The sequence below is a fragment of the Panicum virgatum genome, chromosome 7N, assembly GCF_016808335.1.
Source record: "Panicum virgatum strain AP13 chromosome 7N, P.virgatum_v5, whole genome shotgun sequence".
Lineage (NCBI taxonomy): Eukaryota > Viridiplantae > Streptophyta > Magnoliopsida > Poales > Poaceae > Panicum > Panicum virgatum.
This window is the reverse complement of record NC_053151.1, coordinates 43111920-43129491: the sequence shown is the minus strand read 5'-3', so window position 1 is coordinate 43129491 and position 17572 is coordinate 43111920. Positions and strand designations below refer to the sequence as shown.

At 50.1% G+C, this 17572-nt stretch overlaps 4 protein-coding genes across 4 annotated transcripts; 3 read left to right on the top strand and 1 right to left on the bottom strand.

Moving 5' to 3' along the window:
• The first annotated feature begins 46 nt into the window (after positions 1-46).
• LOC120683163 (loricrin-like) lies at positions 47-2019 on the top strand. Its single transcript, XM_039965192.1, has 2 exons — positions 47-516; positions 1359-2019. Exons 1-2 carry the CDS (start codon positions 209-211, stop codon positions 1525-1527), a joined length of 477 nt encoding a protein of 158 aa, XP_039821126.1. The 5' UTR covers positions 47-208; the 3' UTR covers positions 1528-2019.
• Positions 2020-3965: 1946 nt separating this feature from the next.
• LOC120682879 lies at positions 3966-9843 on the top strand. Its single transcript, XM_039964905.1, has 5 exons — positions 3966-4371; positions 4466-4545; positions 9011-9086; positions 9163-9294; positions 9383-9843. The coding sequence occupies exons 1-5, from the start codon at positions 4033-4035 to the stop codon at positions 9494-9496; spliced, it is 741 nt and encodes a 246-aa protein (XP_039820839.1). The 5' UTR covers positions 3966-4032; the 3' UTR covers positions 9497-9843.
• A 177-nt stretch (positions 9844-10020) lies between these two features.
• On the bottom strand, positions 10021-11285 carry LOC120680484 (syntaxin-related protein KNOLLE-like). The gene has a single exon (XM_039961980.1). It carries the CDS (start codon positions 11092-11094, stop codon positions 10150-10152), a length of 945 nt encoding a protein of 314 aa, XP_039817914.1. The 5' UTR covers positions 11095-11285; the 3' UTR covers positions 10021-10149.
• A 222-nt stretch (positions 11286-11507) lies between these two features.
• LOC120680483 (protein NUCLEOLAR COMPLEX ASSOCIATED 4) lies at positions 11508-17482 on the top strand. The gene is made up of 15 exons (XM_039961979.1): positions 11508-11962; positions 12054-12146; positions 12370-12443; positions 12521-12579; positions 12665-12701; positions 13273-13370; positions 13553-13587; positions 13670-13774; positions 13909-13967; positions 14065-14239; positions 14872-15045; positions 15178-15289; positions 16309-16366; positions 16443-16548; positions 17058-17482. Exons 1-15 carry the CDS (start codon positions 11576-11578, stop codon positions 17259-17261), a joined length of 1776 nt encoding a protein of 591 aa, XP_039817913.1. The 5' UTR covers positions 11508-11575; the 3' UTR covers positions 17262-17482.
• The last annotated feature ends 90 nt before the right edge of the window (positions 17483-17572 follow it).

Here is a 17572-nt window from a genome sequence, read left to right as displayed (position 1 = left end):
ATAAAACCACCCCCCACCTCCTGTCCCCTCTTTAAACACACCGAAACAAACAACTCGCCGTCCCTCACCCCTCCCCTCCCTCGCACCGTCTCCCGCACGGACACGAACACGCGCGCCACCGAACCGGGCCGGATCGCGCCGACGAGCCGCGCGCCCGCGGAGCGGGGAGGTGGATCCGGGCGCGGCCTCCTCTTCTCCGCCGCCGCCGATGGACCTCGGCCTCGGCGGAGCGGCGGGCGGGGCCGGGAGCGGGGGAGGAGGGGCCCGGGGCATGAGCGGGAGCGGGGGCAGCAGGGACAGCCCGTTCGCCATCGGCGGGGGCGGCGCGTCGGCGGGGGCGTGGACGCGGCTCGTCAGCTCCGGCGTGGAGGACGAGCTGGTGGCCGCTTCGCGGGGAGGCGGAGGACGTTCGGGAGCGGGAGCGGGAGCGGGAGGGCTGCCCCTGGGCCACTTTTTGGAGGCCTGCTTCCTCTGCCGGAAGCCCCTGGCCAGCAACCGCGACATCTTCATGTACAGGTTCGCTCCTCTGCCCGGCATGGCTACTCCTGCGACTACCTTGCGCCGCTCGTTGGAAGAAATGGTTCTGGAGTTTTCTGCGGTGGGTCCCGGGTATGGACATTTCTAGAGTCTTTGGAAGGTGATTTTCTCCGGGGAAGAACAGGTAATTTGACCGCCGAATCGGCTGCAGGGAAAGTGGGGGTCGGCGCGTATTTCGCAGAATTTCCTTTTTTTTCTGCGCTTTATTTTACTTTTAAGTGTGCAGCACGGGGGAAAAAAGTAGCATGAAAAATTTGGTGCGAGTTCTTTTTCGTTCTCCGATGTGATGTTGGTGCGAAGGTTTTGTCATCTTTGATATGTTCGTCCGGGTTGCTTTTGCGCGTGAATCTATTAAATTCTCGGGGCCCTAAATTGGTGCGCTTATTTATGACCATGCCGTGAGCTCCTGCCAATTCACCGCAGTACTACAATCTGTCGTCTGAATTTATATCATGCATTTGGTAATCCGGAAAAGCTTAGCATCTAAGCACGGGCGATTTATGGGTTCGGTTACATGAACAGAAGCAAAATTCCTCTACCGCTTTGAGGCGTTGGGTTTGTCAGGTCCATGTATTGGTGGGCAGACTGAAGCTACTGCTGTTCCCTGTTCGATCTCCCTTTTTATATTTCATCTTCATAGATCAGACCATGAATTGGTGGGCGGTTCAGGCATCCAAAGTAGACAACCTTCCTTTTATACTCGTTCCCATGTGGAAAATTACGCGATGTCAGCGTTGTCCCTGTCACATTCTACTCGAGTTTTTTTTTCATGGCTTGCAAGCATGCTAACCTTATGCATGGTATTGTCTCTATGTGCGCAGAGGTGACATCCCATTTTGCACCGAGGAGTGCAGGAGGGAGCAGATCGAAATGGACGAGCAGATGGAGCGGAAGGAGAGCAGCACCCCGAAGAAGGTGGCGGCGAGGGCGCCAGTGGAGTCCCCGCCGAGGCCTCCCAAGGCCCGGGCAGGGTCAATCCTCGCCGGCTAACACCAAGAACGGAAGCTCAGAAACGAGCTCGTCGTGCTGTGCTTCCCCCTCCCCAAAACCAAAGATCAGATCCCCTCTTGCCACCAGGAACCACCCGCTTACAGTTGCTACGTAGTATATGTGGGTTTGTGTTTTTGTTTAAACCCCTTGGCGCCTTTGGTGGCGCTGTCACCCTTTCACTGTCAGTGCCGTGCCTGCCCGGGCTACCTGTGTTGCTGTTGCTGATGATGTATAGAGATGGAAGTAGAGGAGGAGAGTGCTCTGCCTGTGCTGGTGTTTAGGACTCCATGCGGCTAGCTCTCTGTGCTGCTGCCGTGTTCGCTTGTATGGGTGCTCTGGTCTTGCGTTTGGGGGATTTTGTGAATTTCTCTCTCTATATGTGGTAGTAGGCTTTAAGGTTTTCCTAATGCTGGTGAAAACATATGGCTATAGAAGAAAATAGACATATGAATGAATGGAATGGACCAATGAGTCCACGACTTACTCATGTAATTATCATCGTGCTTTCCTTTATTTCCTTAGACGATCTTTTTGGCTGCCAACGAGTCACAAGAGGTCGGAATGTTTTTCAGCTCAAGTCGTGCTGCGATGCGTGTGTTCCATGGGTGTAGTGAAAATCGCTAGAGATCGTAGAATGTATTGCTCGCCCCTGCAAATGTTTCCAGAATCGCTATGAAATGAAGCAATGCATAAGTAGCAAAGCCAATATTCTCAAGAATGCTCTCTGCAATGACGACGTTGCGGCTTCGTGGTGCTGGCTGTTGTTTTCCCCGCGTACGGAGGCGCGAGCGAGAAAGGGCGCGGGGAAGGGAACTGGGAAAGCTAGCGAGACTCGCGTACCAGAAAAGTCGGTTCGTACCGCAGATGTACCGTCCTCGCCGAAACCACAGAAGATGTACTCGCTCCGTCCAAAAATAAATGCAATTCTATAGTTTAAAATTTATCTCACAAAAAATACAATTTTAACCTAGCAACCACAAATGACAAGAGTCTCCGAAAACTTCTCATACAAAAGACAAACCAATGTCTAGATTTTTCTAACAAAAGACAAAAAACAATTTGATAATTTACATTTAATATTGATTTTCGTGCTCGATTCTAAAATTTCATTTATTTTGGGAGGGAGGGAGTACTCGCGTCGCAGGCTAAACGACAGGAACTTGCAACTTCGCCGAGCCGCCCATGGCGCATTGACCCTAGCGTCTGCTCGTCCTCGAGCTGCTCCACTTGCAGGGTTCCCTCCCGGCACAGCCAAGCCGCGACGCGAGCATTGTACAAGAACAGCAGTGGAAGTGAATGCCCCATTTGCCGCGAGAGCGGTGGAGCAGGCGATCACTGTGAACACCACGAGAGCTATATCCGGCTATATGGAAAGGCAGGCCGGTTGGGCCCACTTTCAGCCTCCGCCGACCTCCCTACCTGCTGCTCCGCACCGCGCCACCGCCTCCGCAGACGGCAGCGCTTGGAAGAAAAGCTTCCGGTGCGGGAAAGGAACGCCGACCGACGGCCATGTGCGCGTGCCCGCTCGTTCCTCCTCGTCCCTCGTCACTCCGTCCCGCCCTCGTCGCGCCACCGGGAAGGACTGTGGTCGGTGATGGCGCCTCGCTGACTGCCCACTACTTGGCGTCCGCTGCCAAAAGCGACCAACGAACCAACACCCCAGGAAAGGCTGCCCCGTCTCGCGTCAAATGCGTCACCTGCCCGGCTTTCTCTGTTTGGGGTGGTTGGGGAGGCAGAGCCACGCAGGTCAGGCGGCAGGGGAGGTGCTCTCACAGCGACAGTGACCATGTTTGGTTTTGTAGCATGGTAATGAATAATAAATTTTGACCGCTAATTACGGTGTCAAACAAAGCCAGTTTACAAAATCAACTTCAGAACCCCGCGCTAGTGACCCTGAAGAATCTAATGAGGTCTTTGATCGCGCGATTAGAGGATGGTTACTGTAGCATCACTATAGCTAATTATCAATTAATTACCGTCATTAGATTCGTCGCGAAAAGTTACACCCATTCCTAAAAAATTTTTGCAAATAGACTTCATTTAGTGCTTCATGCATGCGAGATTTCTTTTTCGGGACGTGTGCGTGCTAGAATTGTTGCCGATGGCAGTGTCACACTCGGTCACCAACAGTGACCGAGTCAAATTGGCTGGGCAAAAGTCAAACGCGACAGAGCCGCCACGTGAGCTGCGGCCAATGCGAGCTTGGGAACTAGAAGCTCGTCAGACCAGTCTCAATGAACCGGGCCAGTTATTACAAGGCGGACGGGCGGACGGGAAAAAGAAGATTGCACATTATTTGGGCCGGACGGTTCGCGTTTCTCTCGGCCCAAGATGGCCTCCAGATGACGCCGCACCGATTCGAGTGGCGGAGGAAACTATGCGTTTTCCTTCACTGAAAGCGTAAATATTTCCTGTTGAAGGCGGAAAAGATTGTCCTTGCCATTTACCAACCCTGTTTGCCTGCTTGCTCTCCTCTGCGGCTGTCCCCTCGCAACGCCAACCACGATGCTCGCCTCCACCGCCGCCTCCCTCCGGCCGCCCCTCCGCCGCTTACGGGGCGGCGGCGCCTTGCCCTTTGGCGCCCACCGCGGAGGCATGTGCGCGGCTGACCCTCTCTTCCCCAGGCCCATGCGGCGGGCGCTGGCCTGCCGCGCGGACCTGCAGCAGGACGCGCCGTTCGCGGCCGCCATCGGCGCCTGCGTGCTCGCCTCGCTCGTGCTTCCCCCTCCCAGGCCCCGCGGGGAGGCCGGCGAGGAGGCGGAGGAGGGAGGGGAGTTTGGCGCTACGGACACAAGGATGGCCGTGATGGGGATCATCTCCTTCCTGCCTTACTTCAATTGGCTGGTGAGCGGGACCTGAGGTTTCGGTGCTCTTCCTACCCATTGACCATTGTTACTTTGGTTTGATGGAATTTTCCGTGTCTCCCTCGTGCAACTAGAGCTGGATCTTTGCGTGGCTGGACAGCGGGAGGCGGAGGTATCTCGTCTACGCTGCCGTCTACTTGGCTCCTTACCTCAGGTGGCTTGCGATTCTGGATCTTGAGAACCCATTTCTGCCGCCTTTGTTATACTTTGGATCGGTTGGTTTTGTGTTATGTGTTGGTTTACTTTGGGCTTTCCTTTGTAAGGTTGTATAGCTTTACATGTGTCTATGACTAAGTTGTCTGTGACTCTTTGTTGCTGTCCAAGTAGTAACTTATACTCGGAAAATACTCATATAGTCATATGCGCTATCAGTTGTGGAATTCACAAAATCTATTGCTAATATTCGAAATGCGCTGGGCTTGCGGCCTAAGAAATCAAAGTAATGGTTATATTGAACTCCTTTGCAGTTGTCTTTCATGAGCTAATATAGGCAGCCCAGTAATATGTATAGTACTTTAATTTAGTTAGTGCATACTGCTGTTCTCTTTCTGTCGTGGTGTGCAAACCCACAGCCGGGTGGCGTAATGCACCCGTCTAAACCCAGAGGGTGAGTATTCGGGGATTAGCTAGGCTTAGCCCAATCTCGGTGGAAGAACGCGATGAACTTAGCAGGTTTAGAGTGGTTCGGGCCACCGGAGCGTAATACCCTACGTCCACTGTGTTGTATTGCTTGCGCTTTCAAGAGGTTGAGAGTCATGGCGTGTCTAGTGCTGAGTCTAGTGTCTGGAGAGAGAGAGTCTGTGTCTGTGTGCAGCGAGCGCCTTCCTTTTATATCTCAAGGGAGGCGCGTACATGGCCGTTGGGTCCCCGACAGGTGGGCCCAACGATGTAGTATAAAATAACATACTGTTAAGACATTATGGCATTGCAGGCGACGGAGATCTCATTCCTGAATTTCCTTGCTCTGCCCGTGGGAATCCTTCGTCCAACATATCCATGCCTTGTCTTGTCGAAACGGCGCCAGAGGGTAGCTTGCGGCGTTGCCTGCCGCGTAGCTAAACGGGCCGTGTAGCTTGCGGCGTAGGCGGTATCATGAAAAGGTGCCGTGCCGTCGTACCCATTTAATGCGGCAGACGGGCTCTGCGCGGATGCGGCGCATGCGGCTGCAGTGTGTATCTCGGTAATATGCGGTCTACAGTGAGGCCTGACAAAGCCTGCCCCGCGTGCCGCGGCGGCAGAGCACGATTCAACCACCCGCATTGAATGCGGTGGGTGGGCGAGTGATGAGCGCGTCCACATTTGCCCGGAGGAAAGTGATGAGCGCGTCTTCCTATTTCTCCTCCAGGTTTCCCGCGATGCGGCTGGTCCTGGAGGAGTCCGCTCCGATCTGCACGGTCTTCACGGGAACATCGTCCGGATCAGACGGCTGGACCTTAGGTGCCTTTGCGGGCGCCCTGGCTCGCGAGGTGGATGGGTCCTCCTCGGAACGTGCAGCCTCTGCCTCCAGAGCATGCAGTTTCTCAACTGCAGCGACGGCAGCGGTGCGGTCGCCCCGCACGGTGAGGACATCGGCAGGGGAAGGCATCTTCAGGACCAAATACCCGTAATGGGTAATGGCCATGAAGCGGTAGAGAGCCGGCCTGCCAATGATGGCATTGATCGGGAGGTTCACCTCCGCAACATCGAACTGGACGCTCTCTGTGCGGAAGTTCTCCTCGGTCCCGAACGTGACCGGCAGAGTGATGCTCCCCAGAGGGAACACCGGATGTGGACCCACTCCGGAGAATGGGCGAGAGGGAGTCAGCTTGGACTCCAGGATCTGCAGCTGCTTGAACGCTGCATAGCTGATGACGTTGAGGCCAGCCCCATCGTCAATCAGCACGTGATAGAGCCTGATGTTGGCTATGACAGGGGCGGTGACTAGAGATAGTACACCAGCCCTGGCCATGTTCTCCGGGCAGTCAGATGGCCCGAAAGAGATAGTGGTGTTCCTCCACCTGTGGTGCGGCGCCGCCTTCGGGACCCCCGGCTTCACCTAAAGGACCTCTCGGCGAAGGGTCTTCACGTCCCGCCGGGAGACAAGCTCCCAGCTTCCGCCGTACATTACGTACAGCTTCTTGCGGCGCTCCTCGTTGTCGGAGTCGGAGTTGTCGCGGCTGTAAACGCCCTTCAGCTCCCGAGCGGGGGATTGGTACCCCAGCTCCTTCTCCCCGGCAGCGGTCTCACTGTCGGAGGCTTTCTCCTTGCTAGACCGCTAGCGAGGAGGGGGTGAGCCGTCCTTAGAGGACTGCTCACGCCGCCCACTGACCCGCTTCGCGAGTTTCTGGATCTCACGGCAGTCAGCAGCGCTGTGGCGAGCGGTGGGATGCACTGGGCCTGAACCTCCGTTGCCACCTTGCGAGTGCGGACGCTTGCCATGCGCATTCTGGACCCCAGCCGTTGCCGCAGCAGCTGGTGTTGTTGTTGCAGCGACTGGACCGCCGGAATGTGGCTCCCCGCGATCCCGGTTCTTGTTCTTCTTTTTCTTGCCACCGCCCTGGGCGGTAGCCCCGGAGCCACCAGCCTTGGCGTCTCCGTCTTGGGGGGCTGAGTGCCATGCGCGGCCCTCAGCGGCCCTGGCACACTTGTCAGCCAGGGAGAAAAGCGTGGTAACGCTTTCCACCTCGTGCGTCGCCAGTTTCTCGAGCATCTTCTCATCGCATCTTCTCATCACGTACCCACTGACGGAAAACAGTAATGATAGATGCGTCAGAGATACGAGGAATGATACCCCGTACCTTGGTGTAGCGCGAGATGAATGCCCGGAGCATCTCTCCGGGTTTCTGGCTCACGGCGTGGAGGTGAGCCTCCACACAAGGCTGCTGGTACGCACTGACGAAGTTTGCAGTGAACCTCGCATAGAGCTCCTCTCAGGACTGAATCGTTCCAGGAGTGAGGTTGATGAGCCAAGTCCGGGCCGGCCCAGTCAAGGCTACATGAAAGTAGCTCGTCATGACAGCGTCGTTACCACCAGCCGCTGTGATGGCGGTAACGTACACCTGCAGGAATTCCGACAGATTAGTGGTACCGTCGTACTTCTCCAGCAGGTGTGGGCGGAACTTGGACGGCCATGCCACCGCGCGGAGGTGATCCGCCAGCGCAGCGCAGCCCACCCCAGCCACCGGGGTGCCCGCTTGTATCCGGGCGTTTCCCGGAGGCTTGGGTGCCGCTACATCCAAGTCGGCGTTGAGATTGCGGCCCTCAATATTGAGGCGGCGTTCTCGCGCCCTTTCCACGGAGATGCGGGCGTCCTCACCCGCACGCCTGCGGTGGAGCTCCGCCCGCAGGTCTTCTGTTCGCGCACCCCTCACCGTGGGGAAGCGCACGGACGCCGACGCACCGCCCTGGCACCGGTGGTAGGGTACCACCACATTGCCAGGCGGAGGTCGTTGCCCAGTCCTTGCAGAACTGAGGGAGGCATCAGGGCGTCTGGCGAGGCTGCAGCAGCCGGAGGGTTGCGTAGCAACTCCCTAGCTGCAGCCAGCGCTCCGCCGCTCGCAGCTTGTGAGGGGGCCCTTGATGGGCGCCCTGACTCTTGCTGACGTGCAGCGCGCGTTGCTACCGACGGTGGCTGCTCCACGGGCACGGTTGCCCCTGGCGTAGGAAGGCGTGTGACGCGGATGACGCCACACCCTCCGTCATCTCCACGTCGTCGTCGTGGTGGGAGTGCTAAACCACCTGAACCATGGAGATGAGCAAGAGATGAACTAAGACCAGCTAAATGCCCCTACCTGGCGCGTCAAATGTCGTTGTGTGCAAACCCACAGCCGGGTGGCGTAATGCACCCGCTTAAACCCAGAGGGTGAGTACTCGGGGGTTAGCTTGGCTTAGCTCAATCTCGGTGGAAGAACGCGATGAACTCAGCAGGTTTAGAGTGGTTCGGGCCGTCGGAGCGTAATACTCTACGTCCACTGTGTGTTGTATTGCTTGCGCTCTCAAGAGGTTGAGAGTCTTGGCGTGTCTAGTGCTGAGTCCAGTGTCTGGAGAGAGAGAGAGTCTGTGTCTGTGTGCAGCGAGCGCCTCCCTTTTATATCTCAAGTGAGGCGCGTATATGGCCGTTGGGTCCCCGACAGGTGGGCCCAACGATGTCGTATAAAATAACATACTTGATTCAATTGGAGTATAAATTACTTAAAACTATCAATGGAAATATAAACTATCAATGGAAATATATTTTGTTGCCATCCTTTGCTGTAATTCTCGTGTCTTTGTGGTGTACCATGTACAAATTTCTCTCATTCTTTAATGCTAATTGTTCAATATTTTACTAATATTTCTTGTTATTCTTCATTAACATTCTTGGTTTTCTGATCTATGTGTTGGAGATTGAATTCATGCTGCCTTCTAAGTTCAGTGATTAGCTCAGATATTCTTTTCAGAATTAACTTATCACTGTCACCTGATTCTCATGTCATGTTGGTGTACCATGTACGAATTGCTCTCATTCTTTAATCCTGGCCATTCTATGTTTTACGAACATTTCTTATTGTTCGTCATATCCTGTTTTCTGATCTCCGTGTTGGAAGTGGAATTCATGTTGCCTTTTAAGTTCACTGATAAACTCTTATATTCTATTCCAGAACTAACTTATCATTGTCACCTGATGAGAGCTGGTTACCTATTGCTAGCATCTTTATCTGCATTTTACATATTCAGGTCAGTGTGTGTGCTTCCTTGTAAGCATTCAATGCAAGCTACATCCTTTTTCCTGAAATGCTTCCTTCCCTTGCAGTTAGAAGCAGGCATCATGAGTGGCGATATTGAAAGCTTCACCTTCGTTGAGAGAGCTTGGAAGCTCATCTTTCCTAGTCCTGCTAAAAAGAAGGATGACCACCATGGAAACAAGAAAGATTCAATTGGAATGGTACGAATCAAGGAACTGAATAATATATTAGGCTCCTGGAAGCTTGGTTCAGTTTAACTTAGATGACCTCCTTTTGTATTTGTTCCAGGGAGCTAGGCACGATAGGAGAATACCATCAGCACATGAATCTAGAGAAAGGCTTCGTAATTCAGACATCTTCAAGAGGAAGCTTGATGAGCCCAACGAGGAGAAGCAGAAATAACTCTGATTGGAACTGAGAATAACAGTGCTCCTGTCCTATATTTTCCTGAATCGCTTGAAAATCGTTTGGCGGGGGGAGATGCATGTATTAGTAGCGAGCTGAAGCTGCAGCCAAAACTGAGGTGGACTTGTAGGAGCATGTGGTTTCAAATGGGTCGGCATAAGCCTCTTTTTCTTGTTTTAAATTAGATATTCATTAGTATAGCTATAGCTTCCAACTTCCATGGTAGTGTAGAAATAAACTGTCAATCTGGCTTATGTAGGTGGGACGCATGGTGGTTTTGTAAGTTTCTGAATAATTTTCGTCCACTCATCTGAATGAAAGTTGCATGTGCTTTTTATTGTTTCCGTTTGATTAGTCCCAAGCTGCAGTTGGGAGTGGTAAACTGGTAGTGAGAACAAGCGGCTGTCCATATCACCGCCATGTGTTTCACGTTGCATTGAACTTGAAGGCAGCGTGAATTCATCAGCTAAACCCAGATTGATACAGAAAAAGTTCAGGATGAAATTAATGAATATGAAATCAAATAACTCTACACACAATCGCGGAGTGTCCAAATCATTCGAAGTTTCGAACCCAGCCAACGAATCAAATTCGAACCCCTCCATCACAAGTCACAACCCGACGTTGTTGCTACTTCCATCACAGTTCGCTCAAGACTTCCTGAAGCTGGTGGCGATCGGAACAATGACGAGAAGGACGAGGAGCAGCAGGATGATGATGGCGACGCAGAGCCACTTGCGGCTGCTCCGCTGGTACTCCCTAGCCTTGCCCAGCTCTTTGTTGCCGCCCTGCACGTAGTGGGAGGCATTGGCGACGTGGCTCTCGATGTCGTCGAGCTTCTCCCCTTGTGTCTCCACCATGACGGCCGTGCCGAGGAACACCTGGTGGAGCTCCAGGAGGCTGCGCTCCACCTCGCGCGCCGCGTCGTGGCGGTCCTGGATCTCGTGCACCGCGGCGAGCACGGCGCCCTTGCCGTGCTCCGCGACGGCGGCGCCCAGGAGCTCCTCGCCGCGGCCGTCGGAGATGATGCGCTCGATCACCTGCTCCTCGGGGAGCTCCCCGGTGAGCGTGTAGTAGCGGCGCTCCACGGTCTCCTTGTACTCGGACATCATCCGCTGCCGCAGCGCCTGGAAGTCGAGCATGAGGTCCTTGAGCTTCTTCCGGAGCCCCGCGGTGACGGCGGTGCGCGTGCGGTCCAGCGGCGTGCCCTCGCGGCACCCCGCGGGGAGCCTCCGCTGCGCGGCGTTGGCGCGGTCGAGGGACTCGAGCCGGCCGCGGATGCCGCGGGCGCGGCGGAGCACGGCGACGATGTCGGCGTTGACGCGGCCGCGGTGCGCGCGGAGGGCGTCGGCCTGGTGCAGCGCCTTGCCCTCCTCGTTGGCGGCGTGGAGGCGGTCGAGTGCGTCGCGGATGGCCGCCATCTCCGCCTTCACCGCCTCCGCCTCCTGGAAGAACCCGCGCAGGCGCTCGTCCGTGACGCCGCCGGCGCCCGGCTCCGGGAGCTCGATCCCGTCGCCGCCCGCCTCCAGGTCCTTCATCGCCGCCTTCTTCAGGTCGACGTAGCTCATGAAGGACTTGGTCATGAGGTCGTTCATGGCGGCGATCTCTGGATTGCCTCCCTCTCTCGCTCTAGGGTCTCGCGGTGCCGGTGGGAGAAGTGGATCAGCGGGGAAGAGGAAGAGCCGTCGCCCGTTGGGGAAGAGAGGCGAGAGGGAAGGGAGGCTAAACCGGCATCGATGTGGAGCGAGCCAGCGGGGGGCACGGGATCATGCTTTGATGTGCAGGGTGGCAGCCTCAATCTCTCCTCTCTCTAAATCTCTAAACATGTAAAGGATTCAAGGAACTCGTCATGTTTCTTTTCGCTGCTCCGCTCGTTCCAAATTCGGCGAGGCCGTGCGTTAGCAATCACTAGACGGGCCATGAATGGGCCGCAACTAGACCACTTCATGGGCTGTACGAATTAGTCACTCTAGCACACACACTTGCCCGTCCTTACTCGCCCATAAACCCCCAAATCCTTCTCCCCCCAAGTCTCCAACCACGCCGCCGCCGCCGCCGCGTCCCACACCTCCCGCCATGGCGAAGTCGTCGTCGGCGACGGCGTCCGCATCTGCCACTAGGAAGTGGTGTTCCAGAGGTGGGACTCTAACCCTAGAAGAGGTGAAGACGCTGGGCCGCGAGCTCCTCTCCTCGCGCGCCCACCTCAACCACGCCCCCTCCCTCCTCGCGCTCCTCTCCCCCTCCGCGCCGCTCGACCTCGCCCTCGAGGCGCTCATCTCGCTCCAGTCCTTCTTCGTCCCGCTCGTCCCCTCTATTCCCTCCGTCTCTGCGGCAGCCACCGCAGGGGATGCGGGCAGCGACCCCGAGCTCGTGTTCGGGGCCTGGCTGCGTCAGCGGTTTGACGAGCTCGTTGCCGCGCTGGTCGAGCTAAGCGTGTCGCCGCACAGCGACGACGCGATCAGAGTGAGTTTTGAAGTTGCTGTTAGCTTATTATCTGGTGTGTGTCGAGGAATTAGTTGAACTGGCGATTTGACTTACCTTTTGTGCGCTGTAGGATGTAGCACTGGATGCTCTCATGGATTTCGTGAAGCTGGGAAAGGACGGGAAGTTCCAGTCCGCAATTTATCATAAGTTTCTCCACGCTGTCGTGAGTTTCCTCTTCTCCTATAGCATACAGCTGCTCGGTTTTAGCCTTTGAAATGCATATGTTTCCCATATATATCGATGGGATTGCTCTGCGTAAGAACTGAGATCCAATTTTGCTAAGTTCTGTTTTTTGTGCTCAAGTAATGCTCTGCCTGCAGCCAGGAATAACGACCGAGTGTCTACTGTTTAGTTTAGCGTTGATCTTATGTCCCATTGTTATGCAGGTTCATGCTTCTGATTCAGTTGATCCTTTGTTAGAGTTGCTTGGATCGAAGTACTTCAAATACACTGATGTTTGGTAAGTTGTGAGCGCATTTTCAATTTATTACTTGATTTTCTCAACATGCGCTTATTTCTACCCACCTGCTCCTGCAGTTACTTTACCTACACTAGTGTAGACAAGATCGCCAACAGTCTGGGGAGTAAAACCACTGGTAGTTCCTGAGTCTTCGTTTGATCAAAATAATTGCATAGTTCACCATCGCTACTAATTAGTTACCCTTTTTTTGTTCTGTTCAGACTCTGGAAAAGATGCCTTGCAGAATGGAAGCAATGGGTCAGAAAACAACTATACTTTATTTTGCATGATACATATCTTAAACCTTAAGCTGTGGTTTGATGCTTGCAAAAACAACTTCAGTTATTCTCACACATTCAAACTCACCATGAGATCATATAAAACTGTATTTCTGTGCCATATCTAATGATGTATTACAAACACATGCACAACTAATGTAGCTCATGCTCCGTTTTAAAATAACATGGGTAGGAAAGTCTTGTGTTTAGTTTTTAATTAATGTTCCAGTACTAACTTATTGGTTTTAGGCGATTACATGTTAGGACAAATTTGTGTTGATTACTTGATTTGTTGCTTATATTTCATCCTGCACTTCTGCATTCATGTCATTCATAGAGACTGTATGTGATATTGTGATATAGTTTTCAGCTCAGGAAAATCAATCCTAGCTTATGATCATTGATATGGATTATTTACAACATGATCTCATTGATTGTCTCAGCGAAGAACCATACAACCCCTAATATGTGAATGCTACATTGACACCTTCAAACATCTTTCATTGGCTTATGATTTTATGTCTTATCATGTTCTTCTCCTTGCATAACAGATGTGCCATTTTTATACACAACATATACAATCTCTTGGCTCATGTACCTGTGATGGATTATCAAAAGGAATCAACATTTGAAATGTGGAGTGCTGTTGGTGAGTATTTCTTATTTGTTTAGCATTCTCCATATTTCATATATTCTTTGGTACCTATAAAATTACTCTCATTTACATTATTCTATGGCTTGAAAAGTATGTTTTTTATGCGTTTATATGCATGCACGCACAAGATGTAGTTAGTGTTCTTACTCTTGGATTTTGGTTTTGTCCTTCTGAAGGCCTGTCTCCTAAAAGAGAAAAAGACTGTTCTAAGGTACTTTATACTTCAGAAAGTAAAGTGATAGTTTTCAGCTCAGGCTCAAAATTTTTGGGTATTAAGAGTTGGGGTTCTGTAGGACTCTTCTTCTACTGTGTACATCAAGAAAAAAATAAAATTGAAGTTCACCAAAGCATGGCTATCCTTTCTCAAGTTACCACTACCACTTGATGTCTACAAGGAGGTAAAGCTGTTGCATCAAGTATAAGCACTTAGAAAGATGAAAATATTTTTTTGTCAAATTTTGTTCATCTAAGTTAAGAGTTCATTGTTGGTATGGTTTCCTGCCTTGAGTTATGTTTTTCTGCTGACTTGCAGGTCCTTGCTTCAATTCATCAAAATGTCATTCCATCAATGTCGAACCCTGCCATCTTATGGTAGGTTGTGGATGTCTGTATTATTAACGTACTAGTTTACACATTTCACTGACAGAAATCTTGTCACCTGTGACCTGTTTGATTTTTTCTGCTGCAGTGATTTCTTGACTAGATCTTACGACATTGGTGCTGTAATCAGTGTGATGGCCTTAAGTGGCCTTTTCATACTTATGACACAACACGGTCTGGAATATCCAAAATTCTATGAAAAGCTTTATGCACTACTTACTCCTGCTGTTTTTATGGCAAAACACCGGTCAGTGTTTTTGCAAGTAAGTGGATAAAGGATGACTTGCCTCATTGTGGTTCGTCTTCAAAGTATGGTAGATCACATTACTTATGATGAATCAACTTCTGTGAACTGAAAACGGTCATAAAATTCCGTGATGTTAACATGTTTTTATTAAGGTCTTAAAATGACCGGAGCCATCCACACCTTCATATAAGTTCTGCTCATACCTTATTCACCAGATTAGGCTGTAACTGTTTTTCAGGTGGAACAATCATGAAATGTACTACCATCTTAATGTGGCTCTTGCATCTTGCATAAATAATTATCCATGCACAAGTAACCTACCAACTGTAGTAGACTGAACTTGTAGTTTATAAGTTAATCCTGATGCTTGACAAACCTGAGAAACACCTTGGATTTTGTGTCCGTTGCTGCTCTGGTTGTGGACAAGGCTTATGATGGACGAGGAGCAAAGAGAAAGTCACCCTTGATTTTGTGCTATAGATGTACCATATTACCGGACTGATCACATAGGAAAATACAAATTATCCATAATACATGCCGCTGAATCGTAAAATAGAATTTTCTTTCTTCTTTTTATAATTATGGTTACCTTATTCTTACCTTTTTAGTTTTGGTTATCATGCTGACACATGACTTGTGTTCTTGCAGCTTCTCGACACATGCCTGAAATCTTCTTATCTTCCTGCATATCTTGCTGCTGCATTTGCAAAAAGATTGAGCAGACTTGCTCTTTCAGTTCCACCAGCAGGAGCTCTTATTATTATCGCTTTAATTCATAATGTGCTGCGGAGACACCCCTCAGTTAATTTTTTGGTCCATTGGGTATGTTAATTGATTCTGATGTGTATAAACTATAAACCGCCGTGCAGGCTTTAACATATTTACTGCAGCCCTACAATTATGTTCCTTTTGTTGTCTCACGAGATACTTCTAATGCTATGGAATTTCTTTCAGGAAGTGGATGAAAATGACAGCAATGCTGGAGGAGAAGCTAGTCAGCCTAAGAAGATTGGTGCTGATCCTTTTAACAATGATGAGGCAGACCCTGCAAAGTCTGGTGCAATGCGTAAGTATTTAATCATATAGATATGTTGTCTCATTTTTTTCTTCGGTTTTGTCCCATGCAATCCTAAGTGACAAGCAGTCACCAGAAAATTCATTCTCTGAGATCAAGTTACGTGTCTATCTGTCTCAAAGTATGACTTTTTTTAAGATAACCAGCTTGATAGTTAGATGAAGGAATGAGGCTGAAACAGGAAACAATTCTGAAATTGAAAGAAGTAGACCTATATGCATGAATTCCCATCATAAAGTTTTTTTTTGGACTTTCTTTGTGTGGTATGGTGACACCTAATAAACCTACCATGAAGGCTAGCTAGAACCTATAGTTTTCTTTAAAAAAAGATATAACTTAGCTCATAAGGTGCTGATGCATTTATTCTTTTATTCATTTATTTTTTATTTAAAAAATGTATAGAGTAAGCATGTTCGGGTTCAAGCCCCAGCCTCTGCACATTTGTGTGGGTAAGGCTTAGGGCTTAAAGACAACCCTTCCCCAGACCCCGCACAGTGCGGGAAGCCTACGGCACTGGATACGCCCTTTTTTTTTTTAAGCATGTTGCTGCTTATAGCTTTACCAATATACTTCTACCTTTTGTGTTAAGATTTTTATTAGTAACACACCTGCTATAAATTCCTTTCGCTAGACCCTGCCTTGTATGGGAGCTTTCAGTTTCTTTTTGCTATAAAATATCCCGGTTGTCATGTGGTGTTAAGATTCATTTCTTTGATGCATATCTTAAGTTGCCATCAACTTACACTGCAACCAGTGAACAGCTGAAAACTGGTGGGAACTTAAGTGAAATGGCCCTTGACTGGCACTATATTGTTTCTTTGGCATTTTGATTTTGGGACCCAACTAAAGGACTGACTATATCATGGTTTATGAGCAGTGGTGAGATAATGATAGTTATCTCATTTTCTGTTATTCTAAATTACAGTCTGAAGTTTACATGCTAGTGTGTTTTCATACTTATGCCCAAGACATTCTTTTCTAATAATACCTTTCGATTGTATGTGCTACAGGAAGTTCTTTGTGGGAAATAGACACTCTCCGACATCATTACTCTCCTGCAGTTTCTAGGTAACAGGAAGGCAACTTCTCCTCATTTCTATGCAATTTCCTCTGTTGTTAGTTGATTTTCTTGACGTTCTCCCAGATTTGTCACCTCACTTGAGGAGGATCTCACTGTCCGGGCCAAAACTACTGAGATGAAAATAACAGACTTTAGTTCAGGCTCTTATGCAACAGTTTTCAGGGATGAGGTATGCATTCACTACCTTCAACCACATTCACTGGATTTTTTGGATGCATATCTACTGTGTACTAATGTATTATGGATGAAATACTGCTTTTATCTAATGATTTGTGTACCATGAAGTGAGTCACTTATCCCATCTGTTACACTGAAATGGAATGTCTGGGTTTGGTGGGGGGCATAGAAACTTTTAGGTAGCGAAAATTTCAGCAGTACTCAGTTCCTTATTAAACACGTAGAAGTGAAAGAATTTTGGCCCCTGCCATTAGTATGCAATGGTAGTGGATATATATGAGTGCCTGGTTCATGCATAAATATGGCAATTGACCAGATGGTGTTTCTGATAGTCTAAACTTTGTCCACCAGAACCATCTCTTGCCCTTTGTTTAACTTGTCTCTAGAGAAATCCAAGCCAGAGCTTAATTTGCATATCATCCGTTGCCGTTTGAGTGTCCATTATTAATTATCACTAGGAATTTCCCAGAAAATTCACAAATCTTGAATTTTGAATTGTAGGTACGGCGACGGATAAAACAGGTCCCCCTTGCATTCTACAGAACCACACCAACTTCGTTATTTCAAGGATCAGATTTTCCTGGATGGACCTTTGGGGACCAATCCAATAGCACCGTAGACACTACTGTAGAAGGCAATGAAACAATCGAGACGGTAGGGGCTACGGACAGCACACCTTCCAAAAGGTTGCGGGTGGAGGCCTGAAGTGGGGACCCTGAGCGACCTTCGATTAGTCAGTTGTCTTGTTGGAGTACCTTTGGATTGTGGTGTGGTTCCTACTTGTTTGGTTTCCTAACGTTATCTCAAGGAATCTTTGAGTGTTGTAGCATAAATTTTGAACTGAAAGGGAAATTATTTCTTATTGCAACTAATGTAAGATGTAAGTTTGATTGCCAATTATATAGAGTAAATGTCATTATTCTGCTGTTCGGCTCCTATTCCTTTCCAATAATGCACACGTGGTTTTGACCTCTGCTCACCGTATGGTCTGTATCTAAAACCGGGGTTGCCATCGG

Coding starts and splice junctions, on each gene's coding strand:
- LOC120683163 (XM_039965192.1), top strand. CDS start 209: ATGGACCTCGGCCTCGGCGGAGCGGCGGGCGGGGCCGGGAGCGGGGGA. Junction 517..1,358: donor CGCGACATCTTCATGTACAG/GTTCGCTCCTCT, acceptor CTATGTGCGCAG/AGGTGACATCCCATTTTGCA.
- LOC120682879 (XM_039964905.1), top strand. CDS start 4,033: ATGCTCGCCTCCACCGCCGCCTCCCTCCGGCCGCCCCTCCGCCGCTTA. Junction 4,546..9,010: donor TACTTGGCTCCTTACCTCAG/GTGGCTTGCGAT, acceptor ATTCTATTCCAG/AACTAACTTATCATTGTCAC. Junction 9,087..9,162: donor TCTGCATTTTACATATTCAG/GTCAGTGTGTGT, acceptor CTTCCCTTGCAG/TTAGAAGCAGGCATCATGAG.
- LOC120680484 (XM_039961980.1), bottom strand. CDS start 11,094: ATGAACGACCTCATGACCAAGTCCTTCATGAGCTACGTCGACCTGAAG.
- LOC120680483 (XM_039961979.1), top strand. CDS start 11,576: ATGGCGAAGTCGTCGTCGGCGACGGCGTCCGCATCTGCCACTAGGAAG. Junction 12,702..13,272: donor TTGCAGAATGGAAGCAATGG/GTCAGAAAACAA, acceptor CTTGCATAACAG/ATGTGCCATTTTTATACACA. Junction 13,588..13,669: donor GAGAAAAAGACTGTTCTAAG/GTACTTTATACT, acceptor GGGGTTCTGTAG/GACTCTTCTTCTACTGTGTA.